The sequence below is a fragment of the Aptenodytes forsteri genome, unplaced genomic scaffold (genome assembly GCF_000699145.1).
Source record: "Aptenodytes forsteri isolate BGI_AS27 unplaced genomic scaffold, ASM69914v1 Scaffold23, whole genome shotgun sequence".
NCBI lineage: Eukaryota > Metazoa > Chordata > Aves > Sphenisciformes > Spheniscidae > Aptenodytes > Aptenodytes forsteri.
The window spans coordinates 5,047,214-5,066,969 of record NW_008796043.1 but is presented as its reverse complement, the minus strand read 5'-3'; the positions used below and the strand labels follow the sequence as shown (position 1 = coordinate 5,066,969).

The 19,756-nt window shown below is 36.8% G+C and overlaps 1 protein-coding gene across 3 annotated transcripts in view; it reads right to left on the bottom strand.

Moving 5' to 3' along the window:
- The window catches only part of SS18 (SS18, nBAF chromatin remodeling complex subunit), a 41,011-nt gene that overhangs the window by 18,687 nt on the left and 2,568 nt on the right, over positions 1-19,756 (bottom strand). For all 3 annotated transcript variants that reach the window (XM_009285633.1, XM_019473767.1, XM_019473766.1), the window contains exons 3-4: positions 6,930-7,083; positions 1,300-1,521 (exon numbers count right to left, since the gene is read on the bottom strand). In XM_009285633.1, coding sequence (XP_009283908.1) covers positions 1,300-1,521; positions 6,930-7,083 — 376 coding nt within the window. The remainder of the gene's footprint in view (positions 1-1,299; positions 1,522-6,929; positions 7,084-19,756) is intronic.

The following is a 19,756-nucleotide window of genomic DNA, read 5'->3' as shown; positions in this document are numbered from 1 at the left end:
TTTCCTCTGCTGTTAAATTTTAAGAAAAATGCCATTAACAATGTGGACGATGAAGGACTCGGACTTCCCACTTTCACTACTGGTAAGAAAACTGCAGAAACAGTTGTTTCGTCTTTACTCATTTTTGGTCTCTCATTAACTTAGTCTTTTGTCTGTTTTGAACCTTTCTGTGATCTAATAAGCAAACTGATCAGTTTCAGTTTTCACAGACATGACCTGGTCTGTTTGTAGATCTTGGGAACAAATGGTATCTACCTAACAAAGTGGAGCTTTGGTCTCCAATGAGAGCATACTGCAATAAGAAGAACCTATGCCACTGGAGGATTATTTTTTCTACGATGACCAGGAAGGAAGCCTTAGAAAAAGAGAAAAACACATTCTCCTACAGCATCAGAAAAGAGATGAAAACCTCGACTCAAGTCATATCCTTCAGCTAATATATCCCTAAGAGTTCATGCATATTCGGAAAAAAAACCCATACTTGCTGTAAACGTGGCAGAAGCATTTTTTTAAAAAAATTCTGCAGCACGTCTTCTAGCAGGTGGTATGTCCAGATCCAATGTAGTAACAGACTTAACAGGTAAACTGAAAATACTGCTTGCTGATTTGTAAAGCACATTTATAAGAATATGCAGTATACATACAATTTAATAATTTGGTCTGTTGTGACTCTAATGCAATATTTTAATTCTGCAATGTCCTTGCACTTCAACAAGGACCATACTGTCAACAGGACACATCATCTGTTTATGCTATGCAAATATCCTAGATACAAAATTAGTTTTGAATTTTACTATATACACAAGGACATCTCCTGAAAACAGTAGGGAGTAGCGCATTTGTTCCTGGAACTAAATTTTATTTCTTTAAGATTAACAGACATTCCACGCTAAAACAGCATGCAGCAGAGAACAAAGATTAATTAGGTACAAAAATCTGAAGGCTACCTGACTTTAACTTTTCAATTTACCCAAGAGACTGAAGAGTAGAGATGTATTTTATCAACTTGAGCAATAGTAACACTTAGACAGAAGTGTAAAGTCTGAGAAAGATAAACAGTGGTTCAAACTTATAACTGACGAAAGCAGATCCATTCCCAGATTCTTATGCAAAACCTGAAAACAGTTCAATGTCTGCAAATAAATAAAAGTCACTGACACATAGGAGAAAGGAGACAGAGTCCTCCAAACATGGGTACAAATGCATTTAGAGAAGGAAATCTACAAGAAAAGACCTTTAAAAAAAAGTCTGTACCTGAGATGTTTCCTTTTTACAGAAGCTAACAAGCACCTCACTCACCTTGGTTTGGTTGCATGTTCATGTTTGGTCTGGGACCATAGTTGCCCATCGGCTGTCCCTGGCTCATAGTCATCTGATTCTGCACTGGCATACTCTGTGAGGATGGCACTGAGTGATTATAGCCGCCCATTGACCCATGGCTACTTGAAGGCATGTTCATGGAACTGTTCGTCATATTGAGTTGGTTAGGTCCAGGTCCTTGCATAGGCATGTGGTTAGGTCCTTCAGGAAGAAAAATGGGGAAAAAAGGTTCTACACTAAGTATCATAAAACAAGCAAATATAGTCATACTGAATCACAAAACTAAATAAAAGTTATTAAATACATTTACATTAAAACAAAGCTAAGACAGAGTTTGCTCATGATGTCCCAACTTAAATTTAAAAAAAAAAACCAACACAGTCAAAGTTCAGCTCTACTGTGCAATACATTTTCTTTTGTTGAGCAGCTGAAGCTACTAAGACAAAGGTGTAAAATATCATACAGCTCATCTTATCTCCATATCATATGCAAAACTAATCTTTTTAGTACTCGCGCAACACACCCTGAATTTCAACCTGAATTGCACAGTATCAAACAGCCAGCTTGGTAGCTCTATCACAGCTACACATATAAATAATTCTTACAATAGCTGTAACATTTCTGTTTATTCAAACAAACCATACTAGACACTTTTCTGAAAGTAACAGTTAATTCCCCACCCCCACCCCCCCAAAAGTCAGGCAGTATTAACACTGAGATGGTACAAATACATGTAGAATAAAAATGGTTGAAGGCATATTCAACATTGTTTGAACATAAAATCTATATCCAATATTCAGCAACTGTATTTACAGATTACTAGTGTGGCAGATGATGACTGGAAGGACAGCCATTAAATTACCAGCTCACCTCTCATGCTTGCAAAGATTCAAAGGAAGAGCAACCTGTTCATATACCCATGAGGCCAACTACATCTCTTCACCCTTTATTTCCCCTCTTCTTGACAACACAGGTTGGAATTGAATTGTTCTCTGAATTAAATCTACTCTCAATGGGTATTTTAAAAAGTATAAACATTACAATACCATCTGATCAGTTTACTCATTACTTCAGCTGGCATAAAGTGAGCAGCTACTAAGAGTAAAATTAGTAAGAGGTGTGACTGGATATAAATATGACAAGTGAAAAAAGTAAATGAAATGCAAGGATTATGCATATGACAAGCACCACATGAAGAGTTTATGAAGGTATGTACAACCAGAGCATGTGACAGAGTAGGTCAACTGTAAACAAGGCAACTGTTGATATATACAGAGTTCATCAAGAAGATGCCATTCTTGCCAAACATGCCACAGTTTTATTGTTAAGCTACAAAAACCTAAGAAATACAGAAAACTTAAAAGAGGAACCTAAAAGGAACCATGCCAGTAGAGTTGTAGGAAGATAGTGATTTGGTTACATATCTCTCCATGGCGGGGGGAGGGCGGGAAGTATCTGCCTTCAGATGTAAACAGCTCCCGAGTCCTCTCCTGGCTAAAGAAATAACTACACTGATCTAGGACAGAATGAAGGCTAAAAAAGGACATAGAGAGTTGTACGCAAGGTCACAGAGGCAATACGAGCTGACCTGCAAGCAAAAAGATGCAGAAGAAAAAGATAACAATGATCAAGGAACACGGCTACTAAAAGTCAACATGAAGAAACAGAGAATACGTTTAAGAATATGTTTACCCTCTTGCCCTTTTCAAGACACCTTATTGAAATGAACACATAAGCTTATTTTATCAAGGAAAGTGAAAAAGCTAAAAAAAGGTATCATACGTGCAGTTCACTGTTCCTGCAAAACAAGGTGAGCACAGATTGCTGAACTGTACAAAGGCAGATCCACGACAAATACAGACAAAAATAACTCAGCGAGTAGGATTATGACCATGACAGAGAACGGTAGATGCCTATACTGTCCCTTCTTCAATTCAACACTGCCTAACTCTGTAATAGCGAGAACATGGAGACAGTTTAATTCTGAAAAAGTGAGATCATCTCTAACCATGAGATCAATCATCAATGTGTTAAAAGTAAAGCTAAGATGAAGAAAAGCTCCAGACTGTAGTGCCAAGCAACTATTGCAGGACTGCTAGAAGACTACTTTCTTAATTTCTTTCCTAAGAAAGGAATACACAGGGTTAGTGCCAGAAAGTCAGGGCCTGGGAGTGGTTTTGTTCCTTTTTGTTTAAAGGAAGAAATTGTCAATAATAGATTTCAGAGAGCTAGCCAAGCATACAGTGGAATAAGTTTTTAAAAACCGGTAATGTAAGAAGCAAAATGGGGAAGGCAAAAATCATCACAAGAGAGAAGCTGAAAAAATAAAACACCTTCTCTAAAAGGCTGATTTATACTTCACATCTTGGGTAGCACCAAAACAGGATAAAGCACTCATAAGAAAAAGCTGGCACATGAAATGTCAGGCATGCGTATGTTCTGGGGTCAAAATCAGGTAGTTCATTAGTCAGAAGCTAGAAGACAAGGACAGAGAAAAAGCTAAGACCGTAGTATCAAAAAACCTTGAAAATGAAAAATAGCAAGAACACACTTTACAAATAAATTTTTTTATAGTTTGTCAAAATACTTCACAGGGTTATCCTGCACATAAGGACACAACAGTTGATTTTTTTTTTTTTCCATACGAATAAATGAAATCGGAAGAACGGAATATGAATGAATGAGACATGAAGTGCGTATCTGCCATTAAAATAACTGCTTTAAATGCTATACTAATTAGATTCTGTGTTATAATAAAGTTAGTGGAGTAAGTATCTATCTTGACTATAAACAGAAGTCCTTCTTCCTCTTAACCACTTACAGACAGTATCTTAGCTCTGAGAAGCTGTAAGCCAGCCTAAGCGCATTTGAGACTACATTTGCAGGAAGGAAAGAAGACCTTGAGAGAACTTGTTGGTAATACACAAGCACCTGTTATTCAGGAAGGTGACCTACCAGTTCCAGGACAAGTCAGAGAACCTTACAGCTAGTCTTACCTTTCAGCTTTCTACATATGAGAAAACAAGCTCAAGAAATGGGGAAGGTAACTTGCTGCCAGCACAACCCAGTTCATCATCTCCTTCCAAATCCAGACCACCCTTACTTTGCATCACACAAACTCTCAGTCAACATAACACTTCAGGCAGCAATTTTTTCAGGCAAAAGCCATAATCTGTCACAGGTACAGATAACACTCAATTCCACCATAGGCTGAAAAAGGTTCATCATGACTGTCTTCCCTGGTAAGAGGATACATACACTCATTTGTCAGGGGATGTAATTAAGGGCCTCAGCAGCACTTCAGGTCCTTTATTAACCAGAACACAAGTATGAGAAAAATCATCCATTGCCCTTTAGGTAATGGGACAGGTCTACAGCAGAACTTTAAATCAACTCATGCCCTGACCATCACTAGGCAGTTGTTTTAATCCTCCCATCAACCCTTCCACCCATACTCAGTCCTGTGGAAGCCCCTACTCAGGTAAGGCCTTCCAGAAATCCTTAGCTGGTATTTTTAAGAGCCTGCTTTTTATTTCTTCCAGGCTGGTCAAGTCATGGTTGTCGACCCTGGAGTCTCTCGGTTTGTACCTTAGTGACTTTATTCCTTTTGGACAGATCATCTCTTCAGATATTTAAGGTTTTGTATCTGGCTTCTATAACAAAGTGTCTACGTAACTTTAGAGTAAGTGCCCTATAAGCAGAAAGCAAATGCATACACTGCAGAAATTACTACAAATACATGTCTATGAAATACACAAAGGCTCACATACAGGCAAACTAGCAAACACTTAAAAAAGAAAATAATCATTCAGCTATCCACTTAACAAGATGATTCCGTTTCCCCTTCTCCAACGCCTAACTATGAAATGATTTTAGCATGCCTTTCCGATATCAGAGATGCCCTCATCCTAAGCTGTTTATCTTCACATCCTCAGAGACAACCTTAAACAGAGAAGGGAAGGAACAGACATTCAAAAAAGGGAATTTGTTGGAAGAAAGGCTAAATTAAAGCTTAGTTGGAAACTGTATTTAAGTATCTGTCTAGGTGAATACCAAAACAAACCTATTTACCTTTCACATATTTTCATAAGAGCTCTTTTCTTATTCTATCTAATTACAAAATATGTATGTTTAAGGAGTGACTTTTCTCCCCCGTGGCTCTGCAGTGAAGTCATTATGCTCACATTGTGACTTAGTAATCCTTCTCCTTGGAAAAGATCATTATAATAACAATAATATGATTACACTAGAGGGTCAAAGAGACTGATTTGTGAGAGGCAATGCTATTCTCCATGGGAGCTGATGGATCTTAGATGGATAGAGGACTCCATAACCAGTATATCTGCCCTACTTAGGGAGCAGCATATATTGCTCTTTCTACTTCCAAATGCAGACCATGACCAACATGTATGATGAAACTAACTTCTTCTCTAGATCTTTTATTACAGTTCTTGCACACAGCCTCTGGAGGCTATTCAGCTACCCGTCTCAGAAAAGCTGTCACACTATCAGGTCCATTTTATCAAGATTTGCACAGAAATTAGAGACTACAGCAATCATTTTTTACTTCATATTAAGTTTTGCATAGTTATTTACTGTGTTTGCTGTCGTGGAGCTTATCCTTGTGACCACTGAGAGATGAATTTTCAAAGATCCTTTGACAGCAGTTTCCTTTCTTGGAAGAATCAATACCTTGAAGAGCTTTTGTATGAAAAGTTCCTCCACACAAAAAAACGAAGGGGTCCTGAACAAAAGCAATCCTGGGAATGCAATTTTAAGCTGAAAGCCAATTCACATGAAATAGGCAGTATGACTTTATGAGTAGAAATTCTGGAAAGCAGCCTCTATATAAAGAAGCAAGCTTTTCCAGGGCCTACTCCATTCTGATCTGACTGCTAAAGGGAATAGTTACCCCAAAGCCAGTACTGGTAGGTACAATGTGGAATTTTATCATCTCGTTTCACTGCTTTGTTTCTGACTTCCCAAGCACTTTTCTTTTTATTACAAAACAGGATGGCATAAAAACTGACTTAAAATTTACACCTAGAACAGTAATCTGGAGGCCATTTCTTTACAAATCCCTTACGATTCAACACATCTTCAGTAATAAAGAACACAGAGGATTAGTGGAAGCTGGATGACTTTCTGTATAACAGATATCTTTTTTTTTTTTTTTTTTTTTAACATTTACCCACATTCAAAACACTCTCTTTAAGATGTATCTATTTTATTATTATCTAATTATTTAGATACAATGATTTCACATTATCTTTTTATGGAAGGATTTGCGTTCACTCAGCCACAGGCCAACACCTTTCCCCAATAAGCCTTCTAAAGCCAGCTGTACTGCACGGTTTCAAACAGACTAAATTTAGCCAGTTCTGTTCATCAGAGGAATGCTGTGTGTCAGCTACATCAAAGCCCAAGGGCAGCCTGATAAACACTGAATACAGGTCACGTAGCTCTGTAGCTAACAAACTCTAAGAGAGCTTGTACTCGGGGGCATTCAAAGCAGTTTTGTCATCAACAATCTAGTATCCCTTGAGCCCCCATGTCGTTTCAGTTGCCAGGCAACGCTGGTGTTAATGTCTTAGAGGAGAAAAACTTACCAGGCATCTGGCCGTTCATCTGGTTCTGCATGTGTGGTGCAGGAGGGCCCCCACCTACCATACCATCTGAAGACATGTTGTGCGAGCGCGGAGGCGGGGGAGGGCCGCTCTGACTCATCCCTCCCGGACCCATAGGCATATTCTGTGTGGGTGGCTGAAAGGAGACAGTTTAGTCAAACACGAGAAGCAGTTAGTCTGACAAATATATTATATGTACATATGGTACAGCAGTTGTCTATATTGTTAAGTGGGGTATGAAAGAAAGCACTGAAACGCATTTCTTGCTCTTTCTGATATGTTTAACTCCTCCCAGTATTAATTTCAGCAAAACATTTAATATTTCAATCAATTTTACATGAAGTATCACATGCAGACAACACTACAGCACCTCCGAGCACCGCTTTAAAATAAAAAATAAAAATACAAATCAATGCCTCATTAAAAAATTGTATCTGAACAGTTTAAGATTGCCGGAGTTGCTCCCTCCCACACCTGCAAAAGCTTTCCTTCAAAGCAACATTTGGTGAACAGAAAAATAACTCTTCCTTTATAATTCTCTCACATCAACAATTTGTTGCTGTTAACAGACCTTGCACCAGGACAAAACAGGTACAACAAGAGATGAAAGCCTCTGAATGCTCATAGACTAGCAAAAATTTGCACCTGGGTGTGGTAAAATGTTTGCGATCTCTTCCTCTCTCTCCCCCGAAGCGCTGAAGGCCTAGTTCATAATTTTGTGCCAAACACCCCCTACAGACTGGAAGCACATTAGTGCTGGCCTCCAAAGGTCCAGAGACAGCTGCCTAGAAAGGATGTTTTTGGCAAATTTCCTAATGAAATTGTGAGGAAAATAACTGAATAACCTTGAGAGTTCAAAGAGGGAGAGCAAGAAAAACAGTAAATACAAGGGGGAATTTACTATTAGGTTCTACTCACGGCAATGTAAGGAGACACAGAAACGGCTAGTAGCCAGCTTTGTTTTCCTATTAAAAACACCTGCGAGACTATATGATCCTCCTCACATACCTTAGCCAAATGCTTTCAGGGGAATAAAAATAATCTCTGTGAGAGCGAACGCCTGGGTCTCTGGCTTTTGAGGACCCTCTCTAAAAGGCTGTAACTATTCATGCAAAACCCTTCCCGTGAGACAAACGTGTGTATTTTTCAACATTTCTCTTCACAGAATGAACCAAGGGGGTGATCCCTAAGTACCCATCTAGCCCAGCCCCCCTTACACCTATACCTAGTCATCAGGATGTTCATAAAGACAAGATGTAATACAGTAGAAAAGAGTAACGCTTTCCAAATGAGTGTAAGGCAGGACCCCTTTTTGGCCTCGGAGATGGCAACATCTGGGTAATACAGAGACACACATATCTTCACTTCCCAGGGGGAAGGGGAGAATAGTATTAATTTATTTTCTCACCATTTCTTCAAATACCTCCAGCAGGTATTATTTTCCCCGCAGTATCTTTAAAAATTCCTCCAGAAATTAGTGAAAGGCTTTTTTCAGCAGGAGGAAGGAAGGAGATGAAGGAAAGCGCAAGCAAGTAGATGGCTTCTCTTACTAAATTCCTTTCATTCCTCCATGATGAAGAGAATTACCTTTTATAAGCAAGTTTATTCCTCATCCTATAGCAGAAGTGGCAGAAGGTAGAAAAGGTAAGAGTGAAAAGCAGCTCTACCCTCTGAACAGTGTGAGTGAAATGCTGCTCCATTTTGCCTGATCTTCCTCCACCACTGAGCAACCAAAGTAAGGCCGCTTCAGTTAAGACTTCCTTCCCTTCACCTTCAAAAAGCTCACTAGCACCCTACTTTTGCATCTAACAGAAATCGTCTAAAACTGATGTACAGAGAAACAAACAAAAAAGAAAACAAACATACTATTTTTAATTTTTATTTAGAAAATATTTTTTGGAATACCAGCAAAACCAACACACTTGGTGCCTCCACACGAGCAGCTAGAGCTCAGAGTGTAACAACAGCCCCGTTTCAGCAAAGAGAGCAAAGCCAAAAAACATTCAAGTTGAAATATTTTCAGAATTAAAATGAACTTCTTAGATTCCACGTATAAATCATTAGTAAATTCAATGTTCACACAACATGCTGATAACGAAAAATACTATAAAGTACTGAAAAATACTAGATCATACCTAGGCTTTACCTATCCTGCAGGTGTTACTGCACAAACATGGGCATGCCCTTATGCATGGACAGATGGACCAAAAAAACTCCAAAGGTTATTTGAGACAAAACTATATATTCCAACTCTGAAATTTATTCTGGAAGTTTTCAAAACAGCTATTGTTTAACATTAAGACAAACACTGCAGTGATCAAAAAACAGCGTTGAGAGTGCAAACATTCAAGGACAGGAAAAAAAAAAGTATTAAGGATATTTAAAATCCCATTAGATACGAAAACCTGCAAGAGACTTCACAAACCACAGGGAACTGAAAGAACTGAGGGAGTAATTAAAAACACCCAAAAAGGTACTACCAGAAAACAATTTAGCAAGACGAGCTTCTGGATATGGAAACAGCCCAAAGACCTGTGTGAACTCATTTCAGATTCTTGAAAATAATGCAAGAAAAAGGTCCAAGCTGCTAAAAGAGTCAATCTTTCATTAAAATAAACTACCCCATAAGATGACTAGAAGGTAGGCGAACACTATACCTCTTTTTATAAAAAAGTAGTAGAACCAATTCTAGGAATCATAAATCTGTGAGCCTTGCTCCCCAAGCTACAAGTAAATTGATGAAAATAATTAGAGTATTATAAAACTCCAAGGATGATAAAAATAAAGATGAGTTAGTAAAGTGTCAATATAGGGAAGTCATATCTTTCTAATCTATTAGAAATTTTCAAATATATAAATTAAACCACTTAGCTGCATATTTAACAAAAACTTCTTAATACAATTTTTTTGACAAAGCCAGTTGGAAAAATACATTGTCTAGGGGTACACACTTTCACTGATCAGAAACTGCCCAAAGGGAAGAAATAAGCAATAACCTTACATGAAGTTCAAAGAAAAAAGGAACATATAGAGGTCCCCTGAAAATATTTGTTAGTAAATGTCACCATTTGAAGATGTTGCGACATTAATTACTGAAAACTGTGGAAGAAAGAATAAGCAAAACGGTGCCAGGTGAAATTCAACATGGCTAAATATACAGCAGTTACACTGAATTTTGAACCACTCTTTCTTCAGGAAGAGAAACTCCTATTGCAACTGATCCAGAAAAAAAAAGAATTGACCACTACCCAGACAGTTTGGTGGGAAAAAAAAATTAAAAAATAATCCATAAAAACTATTCAAAATACTTGTGTTCACTTTCCGATTACCTGCAGTACTTGATATATCAAAAGCGAGGTACAATATACAAGAAAAAAAAAAAACGTGTTATTTGTGATCGTGATACATGTTCGATTTGAGGAAAGCAATCACAAAAGGATACTGTAAAAGAAGAAGGATTCCAAAGACAAGCAACCAGTGATTAAAGACTGAATGTCTTTCACCTGAAACAAGTCAAACAGGACAGGGTTTTTTTAATTTGCCTCCCCCCTTTTTTTTTTTTAACATCAAAAGGAAATGAACATAAGAGGATACGACAGAAATACAATTTAATGCATGATACATAAAAAAGGTAAATCATCCAATTTATGCTTTAACAACAAAGAAAACCCCAGGAGAATGGTCAATAAATTGAGGAATAACATTAAACATACAAGACACCACATAAATCACAAACCTGAGGAATTCATCAACATGAGACACTAGAACAAAGTTTAAATAAGATTCAGAGATAATTACACATACATATATGCAATCAAAACAGTTCTATTATATGTTTTAAAAGTGTTTTCTATTATATGTTTTAAAAGGCTTCATGTCAGGGTCATAAACCAATCACTACCTGATAGTAATTAAAAAGAAATTTCTCCTGCAGATATAATTATTCCCCAGTGAAATTCCTCCAGAGTATTTTTCTACTGGCTGCAGCCAGAAGAAAGAAAACAAGAAAAAATTGTTTTAAAATGGCAACTTCCCTATTTCTATCAGAGTTAAAAAATTGTTTTAAAATGGCAACTTCCCGCTTTCTATCAGAGTTTATCCAGGCTTTTACAGGTGATAAACATCTTTTAAATCTTTAATTTAAAAAAAAAATCCAAAACAAAAAAAAAAACCCAAAACTCCCTACAAAACCTGGGTCATTTAACCTTTTTTGTTCTTCACAGAAGTTAAGGAAATTGACTGTCCACAGTAGTATGCACTACGTGTGATAAAGACCTTTTAAAATACAAAATGACCACACAGTATTCAAAAGCCAAATATTAAGAAAAGAAAAAAGAAAAAGAAACCCCCCACCCTTTGTGAAAAGAAGGTTACCCAACATGAACCCTACCCATTCAGTCTAGATATGAAGGGTGAAATGACATTCAAATGTAGTTAGGTTAACAGAACCAAAGGAAAGGCCACTTCCCTCTTTCTGCTGGACGAGTTACAGAAAGGAATGGAAATGAAAATCACTGCTAATTTTATTCCAATTATGAAATAGAAAATGCTAAATATTTTACTATCAATAAGAAGTAAATTAAAGAATTAGAAGTAAGATGTTAGACATAGCTTCACTTGCTACACACTAATTTTTGGCTCACTTCTCTAAACACACAGATTACAATTTATAGCCGCTATGAGCATTTAAAATTTATCAGAGCATGAAAAAAAATAAATTATAAGCTATTTTGTCCAACTCTGGAAATCTGAACTGGAAAAAGCGTGAAACTGACCTGCAGTTGTAACCAAAAAAAGAGAGAAGAAGAAAACCCATTAGATTTTAACTGACAACTTTCAGCAAACAAAATCCTACTAAACCCAGAAGTTATTTTAAAGCATATGCTTAATTGCCAAACTGCATTTTTTTAAAGGATTTTCTTTTAAAAAATAAATTGGATCAAATGCAAGACAGCAAACAACAAAAGCTGCCACGGTGGAATTGTACACCTGGAACTTTCATCTATAATCTCTTCTCTGCCCTACTTCATACTATCAGATTTTTCTCACCATCAATAGCAGGTTTAAAGATTTGTTTATGGAACATTTATTGTTATAAAAACTGAGATGGAATACCAACTCAGTCGTCAATAAAATGTAGAAGACATGATCAATCCAAATAGCAATAGATATTTAAAGTACACTATCAAAAATACAATTTTCTTGAAATTCTCTCAGAATAACAATTAAAAGCTACATGGAACACAAACATAAAAGCCCTCAGATCTTTCTAACAGAAGCTCTAACTCAGGATTTAACCAATCATCTTTGTTTTCAGTTCTTAAACACCATTTTCCGCAAAGCAAAATATCCCATCCCAGGAGGTACCCTGCCCTGCTAATATCACATTGCTAATATCACAGCACCTGTCCCAGTCTCAGAGAACAGTACTCTGTTGATAGGTGGTGATGGCACCTGCAGAGTACTTACTGAGGTGTCAGACTGGGAAATAAGATCATAAAGGAATACATTTCTGAGATCTGAAAGAGGTGAGATTTATTTAATTGGGTTACAACTCTTCTTCTACAAGGTGCATGGTATTCTAGTACTGAGAGTATCTTAAATGAAAAAAATAAAGAACCTGTATCAATTCTCAGCAAGTGCAATATTTGGAGATAGGGAGGCTTTCTACATGAAAAGCATTTACAATCATGTCTAAATAGTGAAGTTAATTACAAATGTAATTTGTGCTCTCACTATTGGAGTACCAGTTGTGACACTAGCAGTAAGGAATTCTAAATTTAGAATGACAACCAGTTTCTAAATCTCGATTTACATCAGTATCTTCAAAAATCAGAGAAACTCTGACTTAATATTTGAACAGAATGTTAAAATAGTGCATAATGTACTTAAACACTTTGTTTAAAGAGGAAATTGGAATCTTTAGTTGTTTCAAATTGCATGTATCACTGTATAAAAATATTTCACTGTACAAATATTTTTCAGCATCATTTTAATAACCAGAAAATTTAACCCTAAAATACTTAATGTCCACATAGCAATAGCTCTTCTGATACTTAAAAACTAATCACACAAAATTCTTAACTCTTGATATAACTAGAAATTATTTAAATCAAAAGTTAGATAATCTAGTACAAATTCAGATGGTTTTATTTTAAGTGACTAGGAATAAGTTAACTGTGGACATTAACTTGGGGAACACTGGGCTATAGAAACTATACAACTTCAGAGGTACTCTATAATTCCCCCATAAAATGCAGTTCATATCTGTCCTCAGAAGCAGAAGCTTTCTGTTCCACAGCTGTTTACCTCCTGCCTCTTTGGCTTTTAAGATGGTTTAATGTCTGGTCCAATATTCACAGGTTTTGCTTGCATTTAGGAACCTAAGAGAAAAATTCCACCTCTATTCCAGCTAGAAGGCCTTATGTAAACTCAGTTAAAGCAGAAAGAATCCTGCAGAACCCTCAGAGCACTTCACTGGGGAAACAGCAAAACCATACAGGCTAAAGGACTCGGTACCTGTGTTACCAGACTGCCTGGTACAGCTTTCAGCAAACTGCCTAGGGTTGAAATAGGTTTTTATTGTGCAGATACTGTACTACAGAGAAGCAAATCGCATCTTCAAGTATGAAAGAATGACACTTTAAAGTACACTCCTAATTCAAATTGGCTGCTATTTTTATGATTTCTAAATCAGCCACAGAAGTTAGTAGGCAACAGAAGTTATTTTTTGTATACAGTGCACTAGCTCCCCATGTGGACACACCTGATTAGCAATACATGCAAAGTAGCTTACAGAAGTTAAGAGTGATCCTCTTATTTAAAGTGGAGTACACTGTGGTCTATGAATTCACTCCTAACATGCTAACAACTTAAATATTCTGATATTTTTTTTTTCCTTAGTGGAATTGTTGGCTTAAGAAGTTCCCTCCAGCGGCTCTCCATTTCCCAATGCTACCCTTTCAGTTGTACCAACGGAGCCATTTACACAGCCCTGCAGTTAATCTGAACTAATCCAGAATGAAAATATCCCCCGTCCCACCTAATTAATCCGGACTGATTCTCCAGATTGGTTCATCATACAACTTTAAAACATCATACAGCAGAACTGCAGCTGATGGGTGTACAGCTCTGGTTATGTCAGCATAACCATTACTATTGAAAGAAAATCTTGTCAAACAACAGCCAAACTTCTTTCCAACGTTTAAAAGCCTCTCTGGAGCAAAATGAACAACCTGGAAAAGCAATTTTTATTGTAAGACCATGGCATACATAATCTGAACGTTCTTTTAAAATGCAGCATACCCAATTCTCTTTTGCTAAAGCAGGATGACAACTATTAGCCCCAAAAGATGCGTATCAACACAAGAACTGGTGTTGTTACAGAGATTCAACAAATAGGCTACAGGAGAAACAACCCACAAAACTTAAACCATAGCAGATTTGGTTGTTTTGCCTTTAAGTCCTCTAAAAAGCTTGCACTACTGCCAATTTTACAAGATTTCCTTCCCACAACGAGCAGTTTTTCAGTTTCCTAGTATAAGCAATGGATATGTTCTTTCATGTTCCACCCAAAAAAAAAAAATCTGAGTAGCTATTTGTAAAACTAGTTCTCTTTTGGTTAATATCCCATTACCACATTTTTAACATACAATAAACATGTAGGCAATCAGAGCGTTCACTGAGAGGTCAGAAGTCAAATAGCATGCAAAGCCTCAAAGAAAGAAAATGGATATAGATGATCACATGCTGGCCTTGGAGCAAAGACAATTAAGTGATACAGACACACTAGACCGCTCTGTAAGCACTTATACAGCTAGATCGTAACGCATTGCTTTTATGACTGGTTATTGCAGTCATACCTAAGAACTAGGCTACTGACAGCAATAAAGAATTAAATCTCATCTCTAACAGAGCCGTAATACTGTACAACTTTAGGAAAAGTCTTATTTACTGTTTTGTTCAAAGTGCTGAGTCTCCGAGATCACTAACACAGTGGTAATGCAGAATTCTAAGAGTAATGTGGTATTACAACATGACCTGAATGTCCCACATTTCCCATTCTTGGAAAAAGAATTAGTGACAATTCATTTAGTGACAAAGCCTAACTAACTGGGGGCTAGAGACTATTACCAAAGGAGGCTTACTCCATGTGTTTTGAGAGCAAGAAACACAGAAAATATTTTTTGCTATGCGAAATCAACATAGCAAATAAAAAGGTAGAGTATGAAGAGTCGGAGGAAGGAATAATTTAAGAAATTATGTTCTTCAGGGAAGATGCAAGTACAAAAAGATTAGCTTCTCTCAATTATGGATTTACACTAGCTTGATAGTTTCTAATAACAGTACAGGAATGTGAAGCTTAGCTTCTTTTACCCATTCCAACCACAGTGGCTCTACCTGCCTCTCGTTTGAAGAGCAGCAGGGAAGTTCCTTGGAGTGTACTCGCATAATGTGGTAGGTATGAATGCAACATCTTTCCTCCCTTTCTCAAAAAATCTGCTACCTAATGTTTCTCTTTTTAAAAGTCTTTAGAAATTATTATTTTTGAAAACTGTTTAATAAACATTTAATCAGAGCAATTATTCTTCAAAATCCAAGCTCCACTTCTGACTAATAGCTCACTTGCCTCTTGACAGGAAACATTCAACCTTTCTTTTGCTCTGTTCCCTACTAATTCAGTTTACAAATAGTCAAACTTGAATTTGGCATGGACTTGTGTTCTGAAAGGCTGATGCCAAGTAATACACCATACTGCTTTGTGTATCTGCTTTAAAACTAATTTAATCAACACACTAACATTCAATACACACAGAATTAAGCCAGAGGTTTAAAGACCGACGCCAGCTGTGATCAGCAGGAAAGCAGATACCATGAACAGACTTTCTGCTATACTACCATAGATATCAGACTTTCCGAGGCATTTGGTACATAACTGGACAAGAATTTATTAATTTAGGATTCCTCTCATCTTCAGTAACAGGAGTTTCATTTGCAAATTTTATTTTAAGCTATTAAAACTGAGCCATATTTTTCTTTTCTGCATGCCATCTTGCTTTTTTCAAGAAAAACAGTATCAAGATAATTCAATTGACATATATATTTTAGACAACTTTTATGTTCAAAATGAAGGCTACTAAAAAAGCAGAGTGCATTGTTCAGTTCCTAAGACTCTGAATTGTTTCTACAAACTAATCATATCACAAGTACATTAAAACCATAGATTGAACATTACCCCTTTGAAAAATACTGAAGTGTATTTAAGATCATATGAGACTTTCCACTGATTGAGTAAAACCATTCTTACATTGAAGACTCCTATTTAGACACACGAACTCCACAGCTTTAAAAAAAAAAATCTTCCAATAAGGAACTTGAAGAAAAGTTTTAGTCAGGTGCTGGTAATGATGTTTAATGGTTCTACCTCTTGAAGCAGTTTCTTTGGAAGTAACCAGCATTTCAGTCTTTGTTGATGTTGGGTGTTTATAAAAAGCAGTCACCATTTTATATAGAAGTGTTTTGTAACTAAAATGGCATGGACTCCGCCCTAATCTGTGTGACAAGTTTGGGAACAACATACATTAAGGGATTTCACTAGTCCTACAAAAAGCTTTAGTTTTGAGAGAAGTATCTCAAGCAAGAAAAAAATCATTTTTTTATTAATAAGTTTATTAATAGTCTTTCCATTATTATGAAATTAAGAAAAACAATTTAATGTGATGTGCACATTTTTCTAGAACTCAAGACACAGTGAGTTTTCTTGGAAGTTGCTTTACATACAGAGTTTAGCTTGCTACTGGAAGAAACTGGCACTTTCAATATGAAAGAAAACTGGTACGTTACAGAAGTGAGTAATAATCATAAGCATTTATTTTCATCACCTTCTTGAAATACACACTGAAATCAAGTGCTCTGCTGACAGAAGGCAAGTTGCATATGTAAGAAATTTTTTTCCCCCCCCCTCTCCCAAATCATTTTCCTGTGTTTAAAAAAACCAAATGTTCCCAATCAAATGATTCCTGCAGACCTTAATATTTGCTTGTTATAAAACTAATGCCAAAATGAAAAGGCTGGAGTGCAGGACAAAAGTTCCCCTCTACTTTTCCCAATAAAGTCATGGTCATGGGTTGTTTTCTTATAAATATTTGGCAAAATGAAGACATAGGGGGGAGGGAAAACGTCCAAGTGGAAAAGGTTTTTTTTTTATTCAATAGTTTGCAATGACTTTTTAATGCCACTAAAACACTCTCTCTCAAGAAAACAAAAAATAAGACTCAGGGAGGGTAAGATGCCTGTTCTGCAGTTTGAGATTTCATGTGTTTAGAAACACACGCACACAATACTTGACTACTATTTTTTGGAGGTTCTCTTGGAAGTCCCCGTAACAAACTTTAACTGCATCTTTGCTCTCTACCGTTCAAGGAGACTAATACTTTGCTGTTGCCTCCCTCAAAAGTAGCACCAATGAAAAATCAAAAGAATGCAACAGTGTTGTGTTCCTCATTATACAAGCCCTTTTTGGGAAGCTAGCTTATCTCATGTGGTGGTGGTAAAGACTTTCGACTGCTGTCCAAGAAAGAGAATACCTGCCATAACTTGGAAAGAGGCAGCAAAAAGTTGGCATCAACTTCACACGTGGACTTAGCCACCACTCTCGTCCAGCTGGGAAGACACTCCAAAACAGCCCTGCCCTGAATAACGCTGCTGTTCAGATGGCTGAGAAAAGACTGGTTGACTCAAGGAGATGAACCTCATACTTTTTGTCTTCTGATGTGAAGGAAGGTCTCTTACCCCAGAAGTCATAATTTAATACTCTAAATTTATCATGCATATAAAGACAACAGGAGCTTTATTATGACACTGGAGTTTCAAAGTCTTTCTAGTTCCCTTCACCCATGCCCTGCAACGCTTGCTTCACCTGTTTCACCTTTTCCTCTCTTCCAGGCCCCCTTTATAGAGCATTTCTCTGCACAACACAGTTGGTTCACTATACTTTTGTTTAGTATAAGATTTATCTTGTTCTCTACAGGCAACACCACACTTTCAGAAAGGATGTACAGTCATTTGATTAAAACAGCGCATTCTAAAAGATGTGGACAGAGGCACAGAAGCTGACTACAAGCATTTTTCCCAACAGTATGAAGCATTAAGTCTAAGGAGTATTGTGAGAGAATACAATGAAATTATCATCAGGTTCAAGTCATTTTAGCTTATATTAAAAATTTCAATGAACCTGATCATTTAGCTCTTTTGTTTGGTGTGAATGCTATCTTAACAGCAGCATTCTCTTTTCAACCTCATTTTATCACATAACTATTACTTTTTATAAAATGCTTTAAGTTGTGAAATTTCTTGAGAGTGTATTTACCCAACTATAACAAAAACAAGATAAAATTTAAACAAAAAAGAAAGTATAGCTTACTAGAGGAACAATCTTCCAGATATGAATAGATCAGATACAATCCAACTTCAGAAGCTATGCAGACTCAAGCCCTCCTAAGTTATGTGGGGAAACTACTGCAATGGTAGTATCATAAAGTTGATGTATTCTACTATTAAAAATAGTAGATGTTTACACACACAGTATCTTGCTCCATATTTAACTGTTGCCACCCACAACCCTTGAATTTAGTAAGACTGTTCAACAGCTGACACAGAAGCATGGTGAACAGAAACATAATACTTCCAAGTCAACTTGAGCCTCATCAGTTCTTAAACAGAAAGCCAATAAAGGAAGAGTCTGAAGTAGTTTATCTTGCATTGAAAAAAAAAAAACAGTAGCTCACATGTTCCCAAATTCTTCTGGCTAAAATTTGTTGGGAAGACAGAAAGAATTTAAAGAACATTTTTCTAAAAACACCAACAAAAAGGTCATTTTATCTGATTATGTTACCACATTTCAGGCAAATCTTCAAAGACTTGACTTGGTAGGTGTCGCGGTAGGTCAGAGTGTCTACACTTAGGTAAGACTGAACATCTAAATTTCATTTTGTATTTTAGTTTGAAAGAAAAACCAAGAAGCTACTTTTTTATTCCCCCTCAGTTGTCGAAATGGGACTTACCCCCCGCAAACAAAAACACACTACGCTATTTTCTCACTACTGTGGAATATTCCTTACATTCAAGATCAGAAATGCACTTCAGTCCTGACCTGCAAAAGCCTTTCCCGGCCCTATCTTCATTTTCTTTTAAGAAGAGAATGTCATCACATTCAACTTCAAGAACAGGGCTGTTCACCAGGGACTAGGATAAGGTCAAAATCATTTCCAGTTGTCATCAGAACCAGGACATGAATTAAGCCTCCAAAAACGTATTAGTTGAGTAATACACACAGCCCTCTTAAAGGTTTCTTTCCCTCCCCCTCAGCTCCAAGCATGGATTTATAAAAAGAGAAGCCTCTACAGGCACAACAGGTTGGACATAATGAAGCACTGTTTCTATAGTCCTCTAGGTACCAACTTGAAAGGATGCTTCGCTAGTAGCAATGATTGGAGAACACTTCTCCAGAGACCAAAGAAAAAGTAATTCAATTTCAGTTGGTGAAAACTAGTACCTAGGAATGGCTGTTTTATAGACATTCTTTTTAGCTTCATATTACAGAAATGAATCAAGACTATATTAATTCAAGAAAAGTCTTATTACCAAAAACCAAAGAACTTCCTTGTGCTACTCACAATGAATTCCCCAAGCTTTCTGATTAACACAAAAAGCAAACAGAGAGCAAGCTATTTTAGTGTTTGTTGTATCCTTCCTTACTGCTCCATAAAGGTGTTAGAGCATGTCCAGAGAAGGGCAACGAGGCTGGTGAG